The 26,528-nt window shown below is 43.9% G+C and overlaps 1 protein-coding gene across 2 annotated transcripts in view; it reads right to left on the bottom strand.

Moving 5' to 3' along the window:
* Window positions 1–7,816: 7,816 nt before the first annotated feature.
* FCRL5 (Fc receptor like 5) overlaps window positions 7,817–26,528 on the bottom strand; it is a 39,415-nt gene continuing 20,703 nt past the window's right edge. Inside the window, exons 9-17 of one of the 2 annotated variants that reach the window (XM_003821014.6) lie at window positions 22,053–22,331; window positions 18,716–18,994; window positions 15,453–15,728; window positions 14,867–14,983; window positions 14,180–14,207; window positions 13,137–13,219; window positions 12,866–12,934; window positions 10,280–10,311; window positions 7,817–10,202 (exon numbers count right to left, since the gene is read on the bottom strand). In XM_003821014.6, coding sequence (XP_003821062.4) covers window positions 10,113–10,202; window positions 10,280–10,311; window positions 12,866–12,934; window positions 13,137–13,219; window positions 14,180–14,207; window positions 14,867–14,983; window positions 15,453–15,728; window positions 18,716–18,994; window positions 22,053–22,331 — 1,253 coding nt within the window. In that variant the 3' untranslated portion in view covers window positions 7,817–10,112. The remainder of the gene's footprint in view (window positions 10,203–10,279; window positions 10,312–12,865; window positions 12,935–13,136; window positions 13,220–14,179; window positions 14,208–14,866; window positions 14,984–15,452; window positions 15,729–18,715; window positions 18,995–22,052; window positions 22,332–26,528) is intronic. The other variant, XM_008974494.5, reaches the window with a different exon arrangement.

Genomic DNA, 26,528 nt, shown 5'->3' with positions numbered 1-26,528 from the left:
TTCCTTTGCTTTCTCACAGTCTCTGCCCTCCTAACGCAGGCTGGCCCAGCCCAGCCTTCTGTGAACCTCCTCCATCGGGACATTTTCCCCGTGGTGGTGCCATCTGGGGCTGCCCATGCCCTGAGAACTGCAGCTGTGTGCCGAATGCCGGCTCTGCTGCTGGCAAGCCACTGGCCTCCAGCTGCTGCCTCCCTTTGCCCCATTCCCTGTCAGGGTCCAAAAGAGACAGAGCAGTCAGCTCTCCTGGCTACTCTGCTCAGAGCCCCGCACAGCCCAGGGACCTAGTGACACCTATTGGCCATTTGTTAGAACTGTGGCTGCACTTGAGTTCAATGTGCAACAAGAAGTCTCTGACGCAGCTTCACATTGAATAGGCACATACGTGGCAAAAGGATACGTGCTCATGTTTAAAAATTCAAACAGCTGGTACAGACATACAATAAAAAGTAAAGTTTCTCCTCCCTATAGCTCGCGTTCACTCCTGTGATTAGTGTTTTCTGTTTTTAGTTATCTGGTCAGCACACAAACATAAATAACATGATAATACATGGAAATCCTTGATTTATCCACTTTAGATAGTGTGTTAGTCCATTCTCTCTTGCTATAAAGACATGTTTGAGACTGGATAATTTATAAAGAAAAGAGGTTTAATAGCTCACGGTTCTGCAGGCTGCACAGGAGGCATGACGCTGGCATCTGCTCAGCTTCTGGGAGGCTTCCGGAAACTTACCATCATGACCGAAGGCAAAGTGGGAGCAGGTGCATCACATGGCCATAGCGGGAGCAAGAGAGAGAAGGAGAGTGTAGGGGGAGGTGCCACACACTTGTAAACAACCAGATGTCACAATAACTCACTATTGTGAGGACATTACCAAGGGGGATGGTGCTAAACCATTCATGAGAAATCTGCCCCGGAGATCCAATCACCTCCCACTGGGCCCCACCTCCAACCCTGGGGATTAGATTTCAATATGAGATTTGGGCAAGAACACATATCCAAACTATACTAGATGGTGTCTATTACCTACATTGTAGGAAAGATGAAGAATTTAGGGCATTATAGGGCTTTCCTGTCTTCCTGTCCCCTTTACTTCCTGGTTTCAATCTATAATATGACTAGGTTTTTCTAATGGCTAGATTTATGCTTTAAAAAAAGGACCTAAATTTCAGTTTCTTTCTTTTTCTTCTTTTTCCTTTCTTTTTTTTTTTTCTTGAGACGGAGTCTCACTCTCTCGCCTAGGCTGGAGTGCAGTGGAGAAATTTCGGCTCAATGCAACCTCCACCCCCCGGGTTCAAGCAATTCTCCTGCCTCAGCCTCCTGAGTAGCTGGGATTACAGGCGCGTGCCACCATGCCTGGCTAATTTTTGTATTTTTATTAGCGACGGGGTTGTACCATGTTGACCAGGCTGGTCTCAAACTCCTGACTCAAATGATTCACCGGCCTTGTGAATCAATCCCAAAGTGCTGGGATTACAGCTGTGAGTCACTGCACCCAGCCAAATCTCAATTTTTTGATGTATTATTTTTAGAAAAAGTCTATATTGATTCTCCACTACACACACACACATACACAAAGTTAGTGCATGTAGACTTTCCTCTGCTTTCCACCTCCAGAGTTCTGTGAGCCATAATATCACTTTTGTGTTGCACATGTTTATAGAATTTGAATACTGAAGTAGCCATAATTAAGTGTTCTGTGCTTGAAGTTGATTCTAAAAATTGAAAACCCTTAAACAGTATTTAAGGCATTATTATTATGTAAACACGAGTCACTGCAGAACCAAGTACTGTGATTAGGCCCACGGAAAAGGAAATAAAATACTACGTAATTAAACCTTGAGCACTCAAAGGAGAATGTTCTATGAATAAAGGTCTCTTTTCTCCACTCCATTAATTATCCAGTTACCCACACTTCAGTTACTTCAAATTTGAACAACGACTTTCTTAGACTGCCTTGTTTTCCCTGGATTTCTAATTGTCATTCTATTTGCTGTAATTTTTATTGAAGAATAACATATCTCATCTGATTGTTTAGAATTGACTTAGACCTGCTTAGAATCTTTATTCTGTGTTCTTATTTCTATAATTTCTGGAGTGGAAGTGACTTCCTCTGGTGGAAGTGGAGCAATCTTCCCCAAATCCTCTGACTTTTTGGATGCATTGTTTTCTGGGGCAGCTGTGTAGCTGTCAGCTTAGAATTTTTTCTGGGACACCTGAGTACTACATTCTCATGGATCTCGTGACATTTTCTTTCTTAGATTTTATTTTTATTGCTGAAGTTTAGATTTGCTGGAACATGTGCTACATCAGTATAACATGGTGGTTAAGAGTGGGCCTTCTGAGTTTGAAACTGCTTCATATTAGTCCTGTGGCCTTGGATAACTGGATCTCAGCACTGTGGCATCTTCATCTGTAAAACGGGCACAATGCAGCTCTCTTATAAGTTATTTTGAGATGGAGTGAGACAATATATGTAGTACTGTTAGGACAATGACCAATAAATGATAAATCTAATATTTTGGTGGATTTTGCAAGGGAGAGGAGTAATGGGGTGTGTGCTCATTTGGCCATCCTGAATTGGCAGACAAGACATATTTCTGAAGTAGTCAAGAAGGCCCACCTCATCACTATGCACATCCTCAATGCCCTCATGCCATCCTCGATGCCAATGACTGACATGTACATCTCCAGAGCTCCCTCCTGAATCCAGTCTTCTGTCACTGACTGTCTCCTTGACATCTCCACCTGCATGTCCATTGCTCAAAACCAAACTTCTGATCCTCTCCCCTAACTTGTTCCACTTACAGTGTTCTCCACCTCAGGATGGAGCTGCCATCTTTCTAGAATCTCAGGCCAAGTATTTTGGAATCATGTTGATTCTTTTCTTTCTCTTGAATCTTCATTTAATCCATCAGAAAATTCTGGATACTTTAGCTTCAAGATATGCCCAGTATTCCATCACTTCTGACCCCACCACCATCACCCCATCTCAACTGTCATAATCTCTCACCTGGATGGTGTAGTGGTCTCCTAACTGGCCCCCCTGCCTCCACGTGGCTCTCTGCTGTCTAGCCCCAAACTTGCTGGGTGTGATCCTATTTTATGCCCTCTTCTTGGGGCACTCCTCCCTCTGACTCCTGTATGCTGTCCAAATGGCCATGGAACATTTCATGCCTTTGTTCAGATCACCGTCTCTGTGAGGACTTCCTCGACCACTCTTTATTGTTGCAGCCTCCTCTGGGCATCCTAACCCTCCTATTTGGCTCTATTTCTTCTTTTTCATGGCGCATGCCACCTTCTAAATCATGACATAAGTTACATACTTATCACGTTTAGCGTTCCCTGTCTGTTTCCCCTGCTAGAATGTCAGCTCCTTGAGGGTAGAATTTTTTTAATCTGCCTTGTTTACCAATGTATTCCAAGTACTTAGTACAGCAAGCACCTGGCTCTGTTGTAGGTACAGAATATGAATACATATGAATAAGAATTCTCAGTTGTAGGCAAAACTGAGGATGTGCATAGTGGCAAGGTGGGTCTTCTTGATGACTTCTCAACAATTCTCAGTTGTAGGCACTGAATATGAATTCATACTAAATAAGAACACATACTCAGTGAAGGAATTTGCAAATGATAGTGAGGAGCGTGGAGGAGCTCCCACACTGCCTTGCCCCACAGTTTAGCTACTGAAGGTGACATCTGAAGGAGGCAGTTTGGCTAATAAGTACAGGGAGCAGACTCTCCTTAAGGGTAAGAGTGACAGGGAGGTCACTTTCAGAGTGCAAGAAGGGTGACAGGAAACATGAGCATGAGCAGGGCCTGATGGTCTCAAGGGTCCCTTCCAGCTCTAACCTTTGGTGATTTCAGGCCAGGTGAGGTGCTGAGCTCCCTGGCCCCAGAAGCATTCCAGCATAGGCTGGCTGATGTCTCAGCAGGGATGCTGTAGAGGGGCCCAAGCATGAGAAAAGTACAAGAAGTGGATGCCCTTCAAGGCCTTCTCTAGTAATAAGACTTGAAAATTAAACAACTCACCCCTCCCTGACCACTCTCACACCCCAAAGCCTGAGGCCTGGAGTCCCTGGGCCAGCTGGGGAGGGTCCTCCTGAGCTATTCCCTCACCCTCCCTACGCCCCTGTTACCCCATGGTTATGGCCACAGCACCTCCTCCTTCTTCCCTTCCCATGCAGAGCTCATTCTATTTTTGGTGAGGCCAGGTGACAGTGACCCTGACAAAGAGCACAGCTTGGTCAGATGGAAGGAAGGCAAGTGAGGGGCACCTGCCTCTAAGCCTTATTCTCCCATGTCTTCCCCCAGCTCTCCTCCATCCACCAACATGGCCACAAGGCCGCCTCTGGACCAGATCTATCCATCGGGTTTGCTCTGTGGTGCCCCACTTGGAGACACAGGTGGACGTGGTGTTCAGAGGTGTGGGACAAACACATAAGATGGACGAGAGCAATGGTGGAGAGATGGGAAGGGAGGCTGAGGCCGGGCGTGGAGGACACGTCCCTGAGGCACCCAGCAGCCTGAACACTCTCATTTTATCTCTTTTCATCAGAGTCCTTAATCTCTTAAACTGCCTGATGCCAAGAAACGTAGAGCTGCAGGATATGCTGGGCCCCACCCACGAAATTTGTATTTATTCACAGCCTTCTTATAAGCAAATATGTTCTTTTGTCAATAAGCCACCTGGAAGAGTGTCTCTGGGGACATCACCCCTTTGCTTTTATTTCTCTGGAAAATGATTAAAGAACATTCAAATCAGAAAGATTTTATGAATTTATGTAATCCCTGAAATGTTGAGTTTATGCATTCCCACACCTCCCATCTAATTATCCCATTCCCCTCACATGAAAAAGAAGACCAGATTATTTTCCATCATTTTCTTCTGAAGTATGCTTTTTTTGTTGTTGTTTTTTGTTTTTTGAGACGGAGTCTCGCCCTGTCACCCAGGCTGGAGTGCAGTGGCGCAATCTCAGCTCACTGCAAGATCTGCCTCTGGGTTCATGCCATTCTCCTGCCTCAGCCTCCCGAGTATCTGGGACTACAGGCACCCGCCACCACGCCCGGCTAATTTTTTATATTTTTAGTGGAGATGGGGTTTCACCGTGTTAGCCAGGATGGTCTCGATATCCTGACCTCATGATCCACCCGCCTCGGCCTCCCAAAGTGCTGGGATTGCAGGCATGAGCCACCGTGCCTGGCCCTGAAGTATGTTTTTGCAATTCAGCAGCTGCTCCACCGTAATGATGGGGGAGGGACCAAGAAAGGCAAACAGAAAGCAATGCAAACTTGGTAACAAACACAGGCACCTCCCCACCTGCTTCCGTGAACATCTGCATAGCGTTCTCAAACCTTACCTCCTTCCATATGTAATTCAGTCAAGCAGCTGTTATTTCTTTTCCAGTTTTATAGATGAGGTAACCAGAGCTCAGAGAGGTTAAACAGCAACGGGCAGTGGCCTGTACAGGAGCCAGGCCTTCCGGCTCCAAGTCTTGTGTGCTCTTTTCCTGCTTCACAAATGCCTCTCCCCAAATAGGACTCTGTGACCCACGATACTCACTGAGGACATTTGGTGAAGCGACTAAGCATGGACTCCAGGGATGCACAGTTCTAGCTCTAACTTACTATTGTGTGATCTTAGTCTAAACTAATTTCTTTAAGTCTCAGTTACCTCATCTGTAAAATAGGGATGTGGCAGGCCAATTCTCCCTGATAGTCACACAGACAGGACTGCATGACAGTCACACAGACAGGCCTGCATAGCACCCCAGCTACACAGACAAATTTCCACAGCACTGCCTTAACATTGAGCAAATAGTTAAACCTAGGGAAATCGGTGCCCAGACATCAAAGCTGGAAATGAAACATATGGTCAGTAGGAGCCTTGCATGGGCTTCTCCCTAACCTGGAGCAAGCCAAAATAATAGAGACAGTCACAGATTCCTAGTGCCAGGACCTGTCTCTGGTCAATGAAATCTGAGACTAGTCAAGGTAACAGAGGCAGCTGTTTGAATAGATTCATTGGAGAGTCTAAGACAGCTCTCCGGACCAAGCCGTAAAGGAGATAAGAGAGAAATAATTACTCCAGTACCACAGTAGACAGGCCTTGAAGGTATTGGAGGCCTTTTAATTGGACTTAGCAAGCTTTTTTTTTTGCCTCTGACCTTCTAGTTGAAACAAAATTAGTTACCAATAGACTTAGGTGAATGCTATACTGCACAGAGGCACATAACCCCAACCTATATAAGCACTGAGAAAACTGTAACACTTTGAGTTGGACTGATAGAATTATCTCTGACCTTCTCACTGTATCTGGTTACAGCAATAAATTCCCTTCTTTCCTAGTTTGTCTGCTTCTCATTATTGGGCCTTGAGAAAACACAGCCGAACTCAGCTTGGTTCCAGGAACAGGGACAGTAATGAATAAGTATTGCATAGGTCTGTTATGCACCCTAAATAAGATAATTTATGCAAAAAGCTTAGCATAAGGTATGACACATTAATTCCTCAATAAGTAGTAGTTATTCTTATGGCAAGCTCTCTGTTGAGTGGGCAGTATTAATCAGAGGAGATTGGAAGAGGGCAAAGACAAAGTTGGTTAGTTGAGGTAAAATTAGGAGACATGAAACAGGTCAGCTAGATGTCAAAGAGACAGGTGGACTTTGAGAAGTGACAAAAGACAAAACAAAAAGAGGAAGTGGGCATAATCTTAGAATATTTCTTTTAACCACAAATGTGAGGGAAGCCGAGCCTCTCTTCTCTTTGAGGAGACCCTAAAAGTAACAGCTCAGAGATCTGAACCAACAGAGAAACAACCCCCAAAAATGTGTGCAGCCAAGAGACCACCTTTGTGATTGTGATGATTAAGTTTATGTGTCAACTTGACTGGGCCACAGAGTGTCCAGATACTTGGTCAAACATGATTCTGAGTGTTTTGTGAGGGTCTCTCTGGGTGAGATGAACATGTGAATAATTAGACTAAATAGAGCAGATTGCCCTGCCTAATGTGGGTGGGGACCATCCAGTCTGTTGAAGGCCTGAATAAAACAAAAGGGCTGATTCTTCTTCTAGTAAGGGGGAACTCTTCCTGCCTTGGGCTGGGACATTAGTTTTTCAGCCTTCAGACTCAAACTGAAAAATGGCTCTTCTTGGGTCTTGAGCTTGCTGGCATTTGGACTGAAAGAAACTGTACTATTGGCTCTCCAGCTTGCTGACTGCAGATCTTAGGATATGTCAACCTCTACAGTCACAAGAGCCATACTGCTCTCCTAATATGTGGGGCTGTCCCCTCAAAGAAACATTCTGCCTCTGTGGAGCCTCCTAAGACCACTGCTGGGCAGTTGAGATTTTGTCCCTCAAGAACTCGAGTCCACTCCAGGCCACACTATATTCGAGGCTGAGGTTTGCTCTTTGCCCATTCTAAATTATAGATAGACCCATTTCACTGGGTCTGTCCTATCCCAGGCTAAAGCATGGGGGAATTTCTTCACTTTCTCCTTCCTCTTCACTCAAGACCAGCACAAGGTTGCAAACTAGAAAAATGTATCTGTTCTAAAGACGGAAGCCTTCCCTCTCATGGAAGTCCAGCCTCGAGAGCAGATGCTTAGCCCGCCCATTTGGTTCTCACACCCTTGTTAATCATTGTGTTTGTCAGTGTTCTCTAGAGAAACAGAACCAACAGGATGTGTGTGCTTGTGTGTGTGTGGTTTTTTTGTGTGTACTCACATGCACCCATGAGGTAAGCACACAGATATACACCTATCTGTGTACACAAATGCATATACATTTATACACACACATACACATGCACACATACAGAGAGATTGGTTTATTAGAATGAATTAGCTCTTGTGACTGTAGAGGCTGACATATCTCAAGATCTGCAGTCAGCAAGCTGGAGATCCAGGAGATCCAATAGCGTAGTTTCTTTCAGTCCATATGCCAGCAAGCTCAAGACCCAAGAAGAGCCATTTTTCAGTTTGCGTCTGAAAGCAGAAAAACTTATGTCCCAGCCCAAAGCAGGAGTTCCCCCTTACTTGAGGAAGAATAAGCCCTTTTGTTATATTCAGGCCTTCAACAGACTGGACAAGGTCCACCCACGTTAGGGTGGAGTTTGTTCTGCCACTGTGCCGTTATCATTCTGGGACGGGGGGACCTTACTCTCCCAATGAGAAATTCTAAATTTCCTCTTTTGAGCCTGGTGCCTCCACCTTCTCAGAACTGCATAGGGCGTGAGTTTTGTTGGTGATGTGACCTCCAGAACAGACTGTGAGCAGATTTTTTTCTTTAATCCTGAGCCTATGCTTGCTGCTGTCCTTCTTGACTTTCAACTAGGCCTAAAAAAGCGGCCTCGGTGGGAATGCATTTCTCTTGCTCCATGTCTATTTTAGTTGCATATCTGTAGTGATGACAAATGCCTCCAGCCTTGTGCTCTGCAAGGCTGCACTGGGCTGCATACAGGCTTCTGTCTCAGGTGTCTGGTTTCCTCCTTGAAAGGTTGGGGCAGCAGAGCCAGCCCTGTCTATCTGGGCAAGGCCCTGACACTTGGAAGCATGAAAAGCCATGTGGCAGGTGGAGTGAGCTTCCAATGCCCTTGGAAGGATTTTATTTCAGGGCCGTGGGGCTTAAAAGTCATCACTGTACAATCCACTGGGAGCAAAGATCAAGATAAGATGTGATGGATATCATAAAAGCGGAACAGAACATCCCATTGCTCAGAGATGGGAGAACAACTCTGAATGGAGAAGGCTCAGGTTATATACATTCACCCTTTTCATGGGAAAGTGTGAGGCCTGAGGTGGGGAAACAAAGATAGTGGCAGCTACTTTCCGCTTCCCAGGGTGGCTGATGAAAGCCAACATGTCACAGAGAAGAAGCTCTCTCAGCAACAGCAGCTGGTGGTGCTGTGGCCAAAGGCTGGCCAGGGAGCAGCACGATCCGTGTGAACCGAGTTGGGCCCTGGGCAGCCAGAGCCACACATTGCCTCTCCATGGGCCTCTGCTGAGACCTACAGGGCCTCACATGCATGCAGTGCGGTCCCAGGACCAGCAGCATCAGCATCCCCTGGGAACATGTTAGAATGGCAGTCTCAGGCTCTACGCAGACCCACTGAATCAGTATCTGTATTTTCACAGGATCCTCAGGTGATCCACAAACACACGAAAGTGTGAGAAGCCCTTCCTCTTGCTGAACAGTTTCCTCATCCAAGCTCCTTCTCTTCCATTGTTTCTTAGGGAAGCCAGAATACCTCCCGGATTTCCTAGGGAGCGCACTGGATTTTATGCCAGTTTGATTACCCACAGTTTTCTTCCTCATTCATTCATTCATTCATTCAGTCAGTCAAATAGTAATTGAGCACCTCCTGTGTTCCAGTATGTGTTCTGTCTGCACCCCTGGTCCTCCTGGCCTTGACTTGCTGGGTTACTTCTGTTAGGATGGGAAGTACTTGGGACTTGGTGTATGAAAGCCACTTACTTGGGCAGGTAGACACTGACACATGAGCAGGAGAGAAGTTACCTTGGTGTCAAGTGCCGACCTTAGAGTTTGAGACAGGTGGAGGAGTGTGAAATGCAGCCCCCGTGGGGAGACCCATTACATGTCCCATGTGCACAGGCTGTGTGCTGTCCCATTTGGCAGCACACTGCAGTAACCCCACCAGGCTGATGACAATTGAGAAATGCATCCACCCAAAGCAGGAACTCTGTGTCGGAGTTTAGGAGCACCTGAGCTGTTAGGCCAGCCCGGCATCTCCTGAAGGCCCATTCTCCCTTTGTGTGGTAAGACCCCCTCTGTGGGGGTGTGATGAGAGCAGTACTCAGAATAGCAACCACAGCTGAAGCCCACTAAGGAATCCAGGAGATGTGCTGGGCCCTGGAGTGGGAGCACCTTGCCACTGGATTAAAAAACCTGCCAGTCAGGGCTGTAACTGGGAAACAGGTGACAGTCCAGCAGGGCCCTGCATTCTGGTCAGACTGAGAATGAGGACATGTGAAACAAAGGCCAGTAGATATGGTCTGGGGCAGCCTAAATCTTCCCACTTCAATGCTGCTTCTCCCCCAAGGGGAACTTTGGGGTGCAGAGGCTGAAACAGCAGTTGGAGAGACGTGTGGACTCATCTGTGAGGAGCTGAGGAAGCCAAGAACAGGGATCCGGAAACCGGGGTTGACGCCACCTTAACTTCAGAGTAGATGATAGGGGAACCCTAGGAGGCAAGAGCACATGCGTGAGGACCAGGGTGGGCCTGGGGGTGCGGGAGGGCATGCAGAAGGGGAGACTCACCTTGTTCCTGAGATGCCTGGGGTCAGAGGCCACTGTGGAAAGAGGAAAGTGTTCAGTTGTGGAAGACTGGCATGGGGCTCTTCCCTTGCGCCTGCGCTGTGGGGCCAGCCCTGAGCCTCCTGGAGGCCTGCTCTCCCTCTGTGTGGTGAGTAGCCATTCCTCTTAGTTGGTGCTCACCCAGTCCCGCTCCATTCCCAACTCCCTCAGCCTCTCAGCACTGACAGACCCTCTCTTCAACTCCCTTCACACATTGTGGCCCACTCTGAGCTGCCTAGAGGCCCTCAAGAGAAAGTCATTTGTCTTTTATCTTGTTAGTTATTTGAGCATAATTGGTATTATTGTTCTGGGAAGGTGTGGTGGGTTCAAGTTTTAGAGAGCACACTCCATCAGGGTCTAGGCCACCTGAAACTGAGCCTGCCGCCTGTCTTGTCACCTCCGTGGTTGGGGGAAGTCACTCAACATCTCTTGCCTCAGTTGCCTCATCTATATGATGGGAATAAAAATATCCTCTGCCTGTAAGGTTGTGGTGAAGCTATATGAGTTTACACATATGTGTGAGCACATGTATCTGTGTGTCTGTGCATATATTATTTCTATCATCTGTCATGTGTTGAGCAGTTTCTATGTGTCAGGTACAGTCCTGATTGCTATATTCAATACATTTTCTCTCTCTCTATTATCATATGTATGCATGCCATAGTTCTATATAAGTGCTACAGGTATAGTTCTAAGAGCTATCCATACAAATATAGTGTATTTATTTATTGCACTTATAGAACTATACCCAGCACATAATAGGAACTATTCAGCACATGATAGATATTATAAATTATTATTGTTATATTAGCATCAAACTGGAGAGAAATATGACATTCTCCAGACAAGGCTCTGCCCTTTTGGCTTGGAATGAGCATCAGGACTCCCTGGAATTGCAAGAAGAAGCAGAGTTTGGTCTAGAGTTTGGACTCTGGAGAAGACTGTTTGGTGATTGACTATAAGATTCCAGGCAAGTCATTTAAGGTGTCTATGCCTTGGTTTCCTCATCTGTAAAATGGGAGTAGTAACAGCGCATACCTCAAAGGGGCTTGTAAGAGTGAATGAGTTCACATGTCTCAGAGGGGTGCTATAGAACCAAGAATGAGGCACAAACACAATTCACTTGACTTTATATAAGAAAAATTAGAAAACCAGAGAGGGAAGCACACTGGCTAAAATCGCGCAGCACTTTTTATGAAGCAGAGGTAGAAAGAAAAGCCTGCCCCGAAGGACTTTGTTCCTCTTTCCTGCTCCGAATAAGGAGGCAGCCGGGCTGGGATTCCCTCATTTCAAACCACCGACTGTGAGTGAGGGTTGATGACACAGCCAGACCTCCAGCATGTAGTCATCGTCACAGCTGCTCAACCCTCTGCAGTTTCAACAGCATTTCCACACCTATTTTCTCATTTAGTCCCCACAGTTACCCCATGAAACAGCATGGTAGCTGTAATAATGTGCCCCCAAAGATGTCACGCCCTAATTGCTGCAACCTGTGACTATATTACCCTAAATGGAAAAGAGGACCTTTCAGATGTGATTAGGATTACAGACCCTGAGATAGGGAGATTATTCTGGGTTATCCAGATGGGCCCAATATACTCATATGATTCTCTAAAACCCAAGGACTTTTCTCAGGTGAGGTCAGAAGGAGGCCTGTGTATGGAAGAATGGTTAGAGAAATGTGACTTTGCTGGCTTTGGGAAAGGAAGGGGACATGGGCGCAGGAAAGTGGATGGGCCTCCAGGGAGGAACACAGCCCTGCCAACACCATGATTTTAGCCTAGTGAGACCGGCGTCAGACTTCTGACCCACAGAGCTGTAAGATGATAAATTTGTACTGCTTCATCCCCCCAAATTTATGGTCATTTGTCACAGCAGCAATCAGAAACTAGTACAGGTAGGTAGGTGCTATGAACTAAATATTTGTGTTGCTCTACAAAAGTATGGGTTAAAACCTAATCCCCAATGTGATGGCATTTGGAGGTGGAGCCTTTGGGTGACAATTATGTCATGATAATTATCATGATGAGACATGAAAGATGATCTCTCCCTCTCTCTCTGCTGTGTGGGGGATACAGCAAGGAGTCATCTCTCTGGAAAATGGGAATAGGGCACTCACTAAGAACCTGACCATGCTGGCACCTTGATCTTGGATTTCCAGCCTCCAGAATTGTGAGAAATAGATATTAGTTCTTTAAGTCACCTAGTTTATGGCACTCTGTTACAGGAGCCAGAACTGACTAAGACAGTAGGGAAGTAGTCACAGTTTATGGATAGGGATACTGAAGCTCTGAGAGGTTAAGTGAATGCCCAAAAAGATAGTTTTGTTATTCAGGTTATACTGGGGCCCTCTGCAGAGAATAGGGAAAGGAGAGTGCAGGGGAGGCTTGGATTCACCTGAAGCAGCATAGGCACAAATAAAGAAGCCCCATGACCCAGTGGGAGGGGCGGCTCTATGCCTGTCTGGCTCAGATCTGCTGAGTGGGTAGAAACTGAGCTATACTGTCTAAGCTGAGGGTGGGCCAGAACAGAGACATCCTTGGGTCTTACCTGCATGTTTCTTTTTCTCTTGGATGATCCGTACTTCTGAGTAAACCACATTTTCTCCTCTAGGATTTGCTTAGAAAGAAGTTGAAGTTTCAGAGGATGCTGAGGTTCTTGCCTCTTGTTAGAGATACTTCCTCCTCCCCCAGCCAGAGTCTCTTTTCTGGAAGGACTAGAGCCCTCTAGGCCTCGGCATAGTCCCTCCCCATCTCCTGCCCCACCGCTTTCCCACACCAGCCCTCCGGCTTCTGCCAAATGCAGGATCCTCGGGCCTCACCATTAGTGTACACTGGTTGCAGCTCTTCCCAGGCTGGTACATTGTGATAGGTGGGCTCTTGGGAGTCCGAGTCTGAAGGGCTCCTGCGAGACAGAGAAATGTGAATGTTTCTTAGGAATCCAGACAAAGGAGCTATAATGATCACTCCTAGTGAGTGACTTCTTACTGCAGGGTGGCTGCCAGGCCTGGAAACATGAACAAGTACATAATGAATTGCCCATGGGCATTCTATTATGAATCATAATCATATTATATATGTTTCCAGGCTTTATGGTCATCTAGTATGTAACAGGCATGGTGCTGATGCTTACAGCAATACGATGTTAGTTCTATTTCATCCTCGTTTTAGCTGAAACAAATGGAGGCTCCAAGAAGTGACTTATGAAGATCATTAACCAGAAAGGGGATGAGCCAAGGCTCAAAGCTGGCTCCGAAGCCTGCATGCTCAGAGAGATCAGTGACCAGAAGGCTCCGAGGTGCTCTACATGGTTTGGATGCTGCTATCGTGGGCTTGCCCAGGGATAGCTGTGAGCCTTTGTGTGGCTCCTAAAGTCAGCCTTAGGGATACAAGATGGTGGCCCCTTCTTCACAGGGACTACCTCCTGCTGGCAGAGTGACCTCTCTGGGTGGCCAAGTTGTGTGGCTCCATCTTCTCAGTTGTTATCACAAGAGGTGTTGATGAGATCAGCATCTCCAGAGATTTCTAGGTTGACTGAGCTAAGGTCATCTCAAGATATGGAAAGACTTGGTGGTCATAGTGGTCATTCAGACAACCAAGCCAACAATGGTCCAAGGATGTGGGTTAATAAATGAAAAGGCAATTAATACTTGATGAGATAACAGCCTATACAGCTAAGGGGGTGGGTGCAAAGGTCCTGGGAATTGCCTTGAGATATCCCCAGGGACGTACAACAGGTAGTGGCCACACCCCAGCTCAGTAGCACCTGGCAGAAACTGTGCTCTTGGTAATCATCAGATTCAATTCCATTTTTCCACCCTGTGGACATTTCACTAATCACACAGGAATGCAGCTCAGCTCTTACCTGGCGGGGTCAGAGGCAGGCTTTCTCCCTGTAAAGGAAAGCAGAGGAGCATTGGATTCAGGAAGATGAGACCCTCAGTGGGGCACAGCTCAGGCAAGGCTCACTTAGAAACTGCCAGGAGTTGCTGTCACTGAAGGTTGAATCCTTCTTTGTTATGTCCCAGGGAGGTAGCAGATTGGGCAAAAACTACTGACCCTGCCAGAGGGGTTTGCTATGATGTGAAACGGGAGTCCACAATCCGTAATCCTTTAACTTGGAGATTTTAAAGATAATCTCCAAGGCAGGAAAACAGACTTGATCAACTATAAAAATAGTGTATATTTAAAAAATCAGAAAATTACTGAATCCTATCTGGTTCTATTTTCATTTCTATTTCTCTGAGTTTTTCTCCTCCTCTTCCCATTCGTTGGGGGGGTCTTATAAGGGTTGAGAGGAAGACACTCTGTAGTTTATGATGTTGGATAAACTACATCTCATCAAGACATCTCCCACCTTATAGGTCTGTTTTGAAAACTGTGCATTTGGTACAAGCAATTCTGGAGGACCCAGCGGGAAAGGAAGAGGATTGAGGGACAGAGCGGATGAGCTCTTGCGAGCCTGGGATGGTCACAAAGGCAGCGTGAGGCCCAAGGGAGCGTTGCTGGGAAGGGCATGAACTCAAGCCAAGGTGTGCCCAGAGTCACCCACCTGCTTTTCTCGAGAGCCAGCAGTAGAGCAGCAGTGCCCCCGCAGCAAGGCCTGCTATGCTGAGCAGGCCCCCGGCGACTCCTGTGGCAAAAGGGCCACTTCTGTTCGCGGTCAGCCCTGAGGGGGAGACCCTGTGTGTGAGCCAGAGGAGAGGCTGTGGTCTGGAACTGCCCGCTCCCGGAAGCTGCTGCCTGGGCCTGAGGGTGAACCTAGGTGAGCAGGTCCCCGGCAGCTAAGCAGGGGCTGGTGTGGCACAGAAGATGGCTCCTGTCTTTGTGAGGAAGCCGTCTCTGCGCCTGAGACAAGTGTCCAGGGTCAGTGTGGCCGGTGGCCAGTGAGAGAGGAGGCAGCCAGGTGAGGAACTCTAAAGTCAGTGGCGCTCTTGCCCCCCGCCCGCCAACCCGCGCTCTCAGCCCCAACGCCATCACTTCAGAAGCACTTCAGGAAATATAGCAGTTTAGAGAGCTGCCAGCTGTGTTACTTCTCCCTGAGGAGTGCCTTCCTGATCAAGCACTGTGAGGGTTATCAGAGGGTCCGCGGAGGAAACATTTTGTCCGCATCTGTGGCCCGGGCACGGGAAACTTACCTGTGATATAAAGTGTCACTGTCTCACTGCGCTGGGCCCCGAGGCCATTGTCGGCCTCACAGGAGTAGCTTCCAGAGTGCTCTGCAGTCAGAGAGAGGTTTAAGGACGCTCCTCCAGAGGGGGACGACCTATTTCCTAGGGTGACATCCTCATGAAAAAACCGGTACAGGATCAGGGAAGAGCCTCTCAGGGCCTCACAGTGAAGCTCCAGCAGGTCCCCCACCGCAGCATGGGCCCCGGGAGCCCTGAGGGTGAGGACGGGGCGAGACACCGGAACTGAAAGAGAACAAAAAGTCAACAGCAGTTTCTGCTTCTAACATATTTGTAAGAAACAAAAGGTATCATAAAAAAATGTAAAAAGTCATATCTCAATCTTGGAAAGTAGATTAAAACATAGATGATAAAGCTAATTACTTTGACCTGCTAATAGTTTTCTGGGTACAAAAATATCCAATAGAAAACTGTAAAAAGTGTATAAATCACTGAAAACTTCAAATAGACAATAAATATATAAAAAGATTCTCATCTTCATTACTAATTAACTAAACACAAAGACAACCATACAATACTATTCTTTTTTCTATTTTTCAGGTTGGCAAAGCTTAAATAGACTGATCATACTGATTAGCTTGTAGATAAACAGGCACCTACATGTGCCCTTGGTGGTAATACAAATTTAACACACTTCCTTGAATGGCAACTTGGCAATATCTACAAAATTTAAAGTGCACATAAACTTTGACCCAACAAATCTGCTTCTAGTGGGCCAGGTGTAGTGGCTCACGCCTATAATCCCAGCGATTTGGGAGTATGAGGCAGGAGGATTACTTGAGCCCAGGAGTTCAAGTCCTACTTCTAGGGCCACCTCCTTTAGGGATACTGACATAAAATATGCCAATATATTTCTACAAGAATTTCTATTGTAGCATTTTTACAAGAGCTAAAAATTAGAGACAACCTACTGGATTGGGTAATGAAACATGAATGATATCCAAGATGCATTTCTTAAACAAAAGTCAGGATGTATTTTAAGTTAAAAAATGCAACTGGCATAACTATATGTGTAATATTATTCTAGCTTTCTAAAAATTATCTACCTTTAGGTTTGTAGATTATTTCTAGAAGCATACACATGAAACAATTAACAGTGGTTATGTCTGGAGAATATGTGCGTAAGAAGTGATATGAGCAGGTAGAAAGAGACCTTTACTTTTCAATATTGGCCCTTTTGTATTATTTGATCTTTTTCCTCACAAACATTCATGTGTTCTTTCAGAATAACAAATTACTAAAAACTAAAATGTTGTGTTAAAAAGTGGTGACAATGGATGAGAAAATGTCATCATGTATCAGACTAATGTGAAGAGTTAGAGAGGACCATGCTTCAACCTGGCTTTACCCTGGCTAGCTGTGTGTCTGCAAGCTAGTTATTTCATTTCTCTAAACCTCAGTTTCTTTTCCGCAAATAGGGGATACAATAGCTTAAAATTTATCCTCACAGGTTTATCTTAATAATTAAATGAGATATTGCCTATTAAACATTTAGCACAGAGCCTGGAACCTGGTGAAGGCTCAGTGAGTGTTGATGATGATGACACTGGTTATGATGATAATAAGAAATAATATTTCCTTTTCTGGCAGCTCCTGGTCTCTATGACCTGGGTCCTAGTTTCAGGATTCAGACACAATTCATTCAGGCTGGGCAAGAAACCCTTTAGCTGTGATAACAGCAGCAAAAATAACATGCATTTGCGACAGGGAATTATAGAAACAAGGGAGTGAGGATGAGCAGCAAATCATGAAATCATAAGTATAGAATGTAGGAGGTATGATGTGTTGGCTTGCTGTATTGTGAGGAAAGATGGAGCAGCCCTCGGTCCGTGGTACATGCCTGTGTGCTGGCTCTAAGGGATAGGTGTGTAAACTGTGTGGGGAGAGCCCCTGCAAATCTCAGGAAAATTGGATGAGGTTGGTGCTGCTGGTGGGGGAAGAAGAACCAGCTGACTGAATGGGAAAACCCAAATCTGAAGTCATCACCTCCTGGATAACAATGAGATGGTTGCACTGGCTACTTTGTGAGATGCTGGATCCTGGGTTAGCATGCCCAGATCAACCTGCTTATGTGACTCTGTCTATTCCTTATGATACCCAGGCACCTTGCCAAAGGGAATAAGAGCATCAGTGTATATTTTGATTTACATGACTGGAATGGTGATTGCATACCATTGTATGGTCTCGTGTTTCTCCAGGATATATTCCAGGGGCAGGTACAACCTGCTTTTACTTTTGCACATCTCCTTCTAGGAACCTGTACGTCTGCATAATCCATATTCCCTGTCTACCAAAATCATAGAATTCTAGGACAAAGGATGATCATGATTTTCATCTAGTCTGATTTTCCCACTTCATGGGTGTGGAAATTGAGGTCAGTATGGGAAAAGGTGCTTGGCCAATGTCATACAGCTAGTTATCTTCAGAGCCAAGTCTAGAAGATTCATCTCAACACCCCTTAGCATACTTTTGCTAAACACCAGGTCTCTCTAAACAGAGGTTTCAAAGTTTGGCTTGTAGGAGGTCATCACCAAAAAGATTCAAAGCTCACTAGAAGCAGCTTTCCTTGGGTTACTACACTTAATTGAAAGAGACCAAAGAACAGCTTCGAGAATAGAGGAATTTGGGTGATGGATGTCCATTTCCATTCCATGTCATCCTGCTCCCCATTCTCCGCCCTGGTCACCTGTGTCCCTTGCTTTAAAGATCGCTGAGTGTGTCTCCTGAAGGGCTGTACACATAGCTTATGTTAACATAGGATTTTTAATGTGGAAATGTAAGGAACATTTACATCCCCAGTAATGAAAGAAACTCAAGAGTAGAGGCTTGTTAGAAGTCAATGAGAGAAGAATCTGGACAAGAAACAGCTTAATCTTTTCTACGGAAGAGAAACATATACTCAGAATTCTTTGGTTTCATTTTCATGTAATAATTTCAGTTCAGAATATAGTTTATGTTCTAAAAAAGTCTTATTTGCATTTTTAGTGAGGTGCTTTGATCATCTTCAAGAAGACTGCTGGGAAACATCAGATTCCTGGAACCATACCACAAAGGATCCGAGACTTTCACAGGGAGGTTCTGCAGGCAGGAAGTGTGCTGGGATGCCACACAAGCAAACAGCCCTGAGGAGCTCTGTGGCTCCATTTTCAGCTGCAGGGAGAGCAGGCACAGTCAGTTCTCAGATGTGCTGCTGGTGGGCAGGGCCCACTCACCTGCAACTTTCAGTGTCACCATCTCACTGCGCTGGGCCTCCAGACCATTGTCCGCCTCACAGGAGTAGATTCCAGAATGTTCTGTAGTCAGAGAGAGGTTGAAGGAGGCTCCTCCTCCAGAGGGGGCTGAGATCTTACCCAGGGTGACATCTTCATGATAAAACCAGTACAGGATTGGGGAGGAGCCTCTCAGGGCCTCACAGTGAAGCTCCAGCCGGTCCCCCACCACAGCCTGGGCCCTGGGAGCCCTGAAGGTGAGGATGGGACGAGACACTGGAACTGAGGGAGGAAAAACGTTATGTATCAGCTGCTTCTGCTAAAATATATTCCTTCATGCTAAAGACATTTCAAATGGAAGAATGTTTTTCTCAGTTTTTAATGCCCTTGTGACATTACTCAAAACTCAGCAACATTTTCAGATCTCCAGAAAGAACAACATTTGTGTAGTGCTATAAACAGCTTGGAATACTGGAATATACAAACTCAAATGTGTTTGAAGAATGTGAAAACAAAGATTAAACTGAAACTCAGGTGTCTTAGAGGTAAAAAGACAGTTGGAGAGTGGAGAAATCAGTTCAACAGAAAATGAAGAACAAGAGAGACTTGCTGCTTACATCACCAGGGATGTAATTGCATCTGGGCTGCATCAGAAATAGGGCCCACAAGAGAATGAGTATTGTCAAGTTATTTGCTCATTTTTACATTCATTTATCCATCAAAAATTAATTGAACAAAAATTTTCAAAAAAATTGAGCAAAAATAAAAATTAATTGAGCATTTAAAAAGTCCCCAAAATGGCATGACATGCTAGGGAATCAGTGATGAGAAAGACATAGTTGCTGCTCTCATAGAGCCTACAATCCAGAAGGATGAGAGGCAGCAATTAAATAAAAATACAGTAAATTACAATTAAAACTTTGATAATTGATAAAGGACAGGGTACTATGAAATGTATGTGTTAGTCAAGGAAAGCTTCCTCACAAAATGACCTTTGAAATTAACATTGAAATTAACCAGTTGATGATGGAGGTGGAGAGTGCACCAGGCAGGCAAACAGTATGTGCAAAGGCCCTGAGTTGGGAATAAGACTGGCACATTTGAATTATTGAAATAAAGTAGCATCACACTGAGAAGAGTCTGCAAACTACCATGAAATAGGAGACTGGAGATCTAGGCTGGACTTCATAAGCCATGAAAGGATTTTCATCCTTCTTCACAGAGCAATGGGAAGTCTATCAGTCTATCTATGCAGGGCTGTGAGATGATCAAATTTGTCCCTTTTAAAAGACCATTTTGACCTCTGTGCATGAAATGGACTGTGGTGGAATGGAAGTGGAATTGAGGGATAGATGAGTGGCACCGCAGTAGTCAAAATGATGGTGGACTTGTCTAGATAGAGGTGGTAGAGATAGAGACCCAAGAAATATTTAGGAAGTCAAATCAACAGGACTTAATGATTAACTGGCTGTGAGGGGTGAGGAAGAGAAATGTTGAGGAAGACTCCCCTGTTCCTGCTTTGTGTATCTGTTGAGAAGAGATGTGTTTCACAGAGGTAGGAACCCTTGAAAGAGGAAGGGAATGTCAGCAGTTCAGTTTTAGAAATGCTCAGATTGATGTGCTTTTGAGATATTTGAGTGAAGATATGTCATGTGCAGATGCTCAAGTGGGAGGTCCCTTTTAGAGATAGAAGTTTAGGAATCATTATTTATAGATGACAAGGCCATTTATACATGACATACCCAGGATCATCCAGAGAAAGGATTTAGATAAGAGAAGAGGGCATAAGTCAAAGTTCTGGAACATGCCAATGCTTAAAGGTTTTCTATAAAAGGAGGAGCCAGTAAAGAAGACTGAGAAGAAGTGGCCAGGGAGAGAAGAGAGCCAGAAGAAGATAGATTCACTGAAGGGAGGGTTTCAAGCAGGAAGAAATGGTAAACAACATGTAATATATCTGAGATGTCAAGGAAGATGAGGATTGAAAAATGGCCATTGGATTTAAAGCCTTGAAGGTCATCAGTGACCTTTGTGAGAAACATTTTGGTGGAGAGGTTGGAAAAACCTAGTAGATTGGAGCCTAGTGGATAATGAGGACATGGAGACAGTCTGGGTAACTGACTGTTTTTGGAAGTTTAGCCATGAAGGGGTAGTGTATGGAGGTATAAGTGGGACCAAGAGAGAGTTTTCCTTGGATATGGGAGAGATATACCATGTTACATGCCAGTGCAAAGGATCCTACAGAGACAGAGATGTTGGGGGCCACAGAAGAGAAAGGGATAATCAGTTACATAGCTTCTGAGAATGCACAAAATGATGAAATCTGGAGACCAGATGGAGATGTTCACCTATGGGGAGGGAAGTCCTCTCCTCTATATTTTAGGAAAAGGACAGATGAGTTACTGGGTGGATACAGAGCTAGACACTCAATTTGGTGGTGGGAGTGGAGGGGGTTATTGTCTAGTGTAGTAGGAATTAGTGGAGGTATTAATGACCTGGGAGTTCTGTTGAGGTCTGAGAACAATAGTGATAGGAGGAGCTGACGCAAGCAGAAGGCCAGGGGGTGGTTGTCAGATAATAAGGGCTTAAAATTGTCCTTTTGGAGATGAAGTAGTGTATGTATGTGGGAGTGGCTGACTGGTGTGGAGAGGACAGGCCATGGTGTTAAGGGGGTTATACATGTGACCATGAGAGTCATGAAATGATGGCAGATTGTGGAGTATGGAGAAAGACTGAAAGTACAGTGCCAAAGCCTTCACTGAGAGTGAGCATAACTAGGAATCTGCCTGTGACAGGGATGCATGGAAGATCTTGATGTTGCTGAATGGAACAGGAGCAGGTAAGGAGGCAGAAGAATTATGTCTTCTAACAAGGGTCTTGGGTGGGAACCCAACCCACTCTGGGACAGGGGCAGGAGAGGCTAGAGAGAAATGTGTGAGCCAATAAGAGAATTGTGTTGGCCTTTTTATTGATTGGCAGACAGAGAAAACCACAACTAAATCTCTTCCAAGGTGAAGCACACAGAACTTTATAACTTTCTTTCTTACTATCACTGTTGGCCAGAATATAGTTTGTATTTTGAAAGCCTTTACTCCTATGTTAGGGGAATTTTGGTCGTGGTGGCTTGACTGCTGCTAGCAGGAAAAGTACAGCAAGGGAAGGGAAGGTGCAAGTTCCTGAACGTGTAGGATACAAAACTCAGAGATGGAGGCTGTGTAGGCACCAAGCCTGACAGGATGTCACACAGCAAATAACTCTAGAAACTGTACCTCTGATCTTGGCTACTGGTAAAGTTAGGGGAGATGGTCTTTTTATTTTTGTGCTGCTGGTTAGGTCAACTTACCTATAACACTGAGTGATATTGTGTCACTGTGCTGGGCCACTAGGCCATTGTTGGCCTCACATGAGTAGTTTCCAGAATGTTCTGCAGTCAGAGAGAGGTTGAAAGAAGCTTCTCCTCCAGAGGGGGCTGAACTGCTCCCCAGGGTGACATCCTCATGATAAAACCAGTAAAGGATTGGGGGAGAGCCTCTCGGGGCCTCACAGTGAAGCTCCAGCAGGTCCCCCACCACAGCCTGGGCCCTGGGAACCCTGAGGGTGAGGATGGGGCGAGACACTGGAACTGAGAGAGAAAATGAGTTAAGGACACATGTATTTTTAAAATTAAAAACAGCTCTTTGTCCTAGCCAGAACAATCAGACAAGAGAAAGAAATAAAGGACATCCAAATTGGTAAAGAGGAAGAAGTCAAACTGTTGCTGTTCACTGATGACATGATTGTATACCTAGGAAACCCTAAAGACTCATCCAAAAAGCTCCTAGATCTGATAAATGAATTCAGTAAAGTTTCAGGATACAAAATCAATGTACACAAATCACTGTGTATATTGGGTATATAGTAACACTGCTATACACCAACAGTGACCAAGCTGAGAATCAAATAAAAAATTCAAACTTGTTTATGACACCTACAAAAAATAAAATACTTAGAAATACACCTTCACAAGTAAGTGAAAGATATCTATAAGAAAAACTACAAAACACTGGTGTAAGAAATCGCAGATGACACAATCAAATGGAAACACATCCCATTCTCATGGATGGGTAGAATCAATATTGTGAAAATGGCCATCTACCAAAAGCAATCTATAAATTCAATGCAATTCCCATCAAAATACCACCATAATTCTTCACAGAGCTAGAGAAAACAATCCTAATATTCATATGGAACAAAAAAAAGAGCCTACATAGCCAAAGCAAGACTAAGCAAAAAGAACAAATCTGGAGGCATCACATTACCTGACTTTGAACGATACTACAAGGCTATAGTTACCAGAACAGCATGGTACTGGTATAAAAACAGACAGGTAGAACAATGGAAGGAGAGAACACAGAAATAAAGCCAAATACTTACAGCCAACTGATCTTTGATAAAGGAAACAAAAACATAAAGTGAGGAAAGAACACCCTATGCAACAAATGGTGCTGGCATCATTGGCAAGCCACATGTAGAAGAATGAAACTGGATCCTCATCTCTCACCTTACACAAAAATCAACTCAAGATGGATCAAAGACATAAATCTGAGACCCAAAACCATATAAACCCTGGAATATACTTAAAAAAACTCTTCTAGACATTAGCTTAGGCAGAGTTCATGACCAAGAACCCAAAGCAAATGCAACAAAAACAATAATAAATAGATGGGTCTGAATTAAATTTAAAAACTTCTGCACAGCAAAAGAAATAATCAGCAGAGTAAACAGACAACCCACAGAGTGGGAGAATATATTCACAGACTATGCATCTGACATGGGACCAGTATCCAGAATCAACAAAGTACTCAAACAAATCATCAGGAAAAAACAATCACATCAACAAGTGGGCAAAGGACATGAATAGAATATTTTCAAAAGAAGATACACAAATTGCCAGCAAACACGTAAACGTGCTCATCACTATCAAGGAAATTGAAATCAAAACCACAATGCGATACCACCTTACTCCTGCAAGAATGGTCATAATTACAAAAACAAAAAATAATAGATGTTGGCATGAATGTGGTGTAAAGGGAACAGTTTTACACTGTGGTGGGAATGTAAACTATTACAACCACTATGAAAACAGTATGGAGATTCCTTAAAGAACTAAAAGCAGAACTACCATTTCATCCAGCAATCCCACTACTGGATATCTACCCAGAGGAAAAGAAGTCGTTATATGAAAAAGACACTTGCACAAACGTGCTTATAGCAGCACAACTCATGATTGCAAAACTATGGAACCAGCCCAAATGTCCATCAATTAAGGGGTGGATAAAGAAAATGTGATACATACGTGTGTGTGTGTGTGTGTGTGTGTGTGTGTGTGTACACTATGGAATACTACTCAGCCATAAAAAGGAACAAAATAATGGCATTCACAGCAATCTAGATGGAGTTGGAGACCATTATTCTAAGTAACTCAGGAATGGAAAACCAAACATTGTATGTTCTCACTTATCAGTGGGAGCTAAGCTATGAGGACGCAAAGGCCTAAGCATAATATAATAGATTCTGGGGATTCAGTGGAAGAGTGAGAGTGGGGTGATGGATAAAGTACTACACACTGGGTTCAGTGTACACTGCTCTGGCAACGAGCGCACCAAAATCTCGGAAATTACTACTAAAGAAGTTACTCATGTAACCAAACACCACCTGGTCCCCAAAACTACTGAAATTTTTTAAAAAATGAAAAACCCAGCTATTCATTTAATAAAATCAAAATTTACAGAATTATCTAAGTAAAAATAAAAAGTTTTACCATTTTCTTTATTTTTTCAGAAATTACTTCTGTTGAGTATTTGGTGATACTTTCTAGATCTTTTCTATGTATAAGTACACTCATAGACACATAAATAAATACATTAAAAGCACACACGTGCATGGGATCACAATAACATACTGGTCTACAACCTGCTTTTTCCCCTTAGCTATATATTATGGGCATCTTTCTGTGGTATTACTTAAAAAATCTACATCGCTAACTTTTAAAACTCATCTTTATTAAAGCATAATTTACACACAATAAAGTATAACTTTTACATTTACAACTTGATAATTTTGGAAATATATTACCTGATTTTATTTTATTTTATTTTATTTTGAGTCAGAGTTTCACTCTTGTTGCCCAGGCTGGAGTGCAATGGCGCGATCTTGGCTCAGCACAACCTCCGCCATCCGGGTTGAAGCGATTCTCCTGCCTCAGCCTCCTGAATAGCTGGGATTACAGGCATGCACGACCATACCCGGCTAATTTTGTATTTTCAGTAGAGACAGGGTTTCTCCATCAGGCTGGTCTTGAACTCCCAGCCTCAGGTGATCTGCCCGCCTTGGCCTCCCAAAGTGCTGGGATTACAGGCGAGAGCCACCATGCCCCGCTTACCTGATTATTCTATAACAATGACAAAGTATTCCATTGTATAGATATGCTATAATACATTTAAGCATTTTCCCATTAATGGATGTTTGGGATGTTGTTGTTTCTTAAATGTCAAGTAATGCTGCATTAAGTAATTCTGTAGATATATTTTTGTATATTTACACATGCATTTCTTAGGATAAATTCTTAGACATGGAATTCCTGGGATGAAGTATACAAACATTTTAAGTAATAACATATAATGTCAAATTGTTCTTCTAAAAGACTGGACCTTTTAAAATACAAAAGTACAGGCAACAAAAGCAAATATTAGACAAGTGGGATTACATCAAGCTGAAAAGAATTTGCACAGCAAAGGAAACAATTAACAGAGTAAAAAGACAACTTATAGAATGGGAGAAAATATTTGCAAAGTTTATGTCTGACAAGGTGTTAATATCCACAATATATAAAGAGCTTAACAGGAAAAAACCAAACAAGCTGATTAAAAAATGGGCAAAAGACTTTAACAGACATTTCTCTAAAGAAGACGTAAAAATGGACAACAGGTACATGAAAAAAATGGTCAATATCACTAATTATTGGGGAAATACAATTAAAACGCCAATGAAGTATAACCTCACTCCAGTTAGAATGACTGTTATCAAAAAGTCAGAAGAAAACAAGTGCTGGTTAGGTTGTGGAGAGGAAGGAACCCTTACATTGCTGGTGGCATTGTAAATTAGTACAGCCACTACAAGAAACAGCATGGAAGTTTCTCAATAAAATAAAAATAGAGCTACCATATTATCCAGCAATTTCACTGCTGGGTGGATATTCAAAGGAAATAAAGTCGCTATGTTGAAGAGATATCTACACTCTCAAGTTTATTGCAGCCCTGTTCACAATAGCCAAGATATAGAAGCAATCTAAGTGTCCCCCAGCAGATGAATAGATAAATAAAATGTGGAATATATACACAATGGAATAGTATTCAGCCATAAAACATAATGAAATCCTGTGATTTGCAGCAATATAAAAAGACCTGGAGGATATCATATTTAATGAAATTAGCCAGGCACAGACAGACTGATACTGCATGATTTCACTCATATTTTGAATCTAAAAAAATACAAAGTTGATACTATAGAAGCAGAGAATAGAACTGTGGTTATCAGAGACTGGGGAGGGGAGAGGGAAGAGGAGGATAGGGAGAAGTTGATCAATGGGTATAAAGTTATAATTCGACAGGAGGAATAAATTCTGTTCTATTGGACAGTAGGGTGATGATGGTTAATGGTCAGTTATAATATATTACAAAAAAGCTAGAAGAGAGGCTTTTGAATGTTTTTATTCCAAAGAAATGATAAATGCATGAGATGATGGGTACATTAAATATCCTAATTTGATCGTTATATACCA

This window comes from Pan paniscus, chromosome 1 (assembly GCF_029289425.2).
Source record: "Pan paniscus chromosome 1, NHGRI_mPanPan1-v2.0_pri, whole genome shotgun sequence".
Classification (NCBI taxonomy): Eukaryota; Metazoa; Chordata; class Mammalia; order Primates; family Hominidae; genus Pan; species Pan paniscus.
Note: the sequence above shows the minus strand (reverse complement) of the source record. Positions and strands in the feature narration are given on the sequence as shown.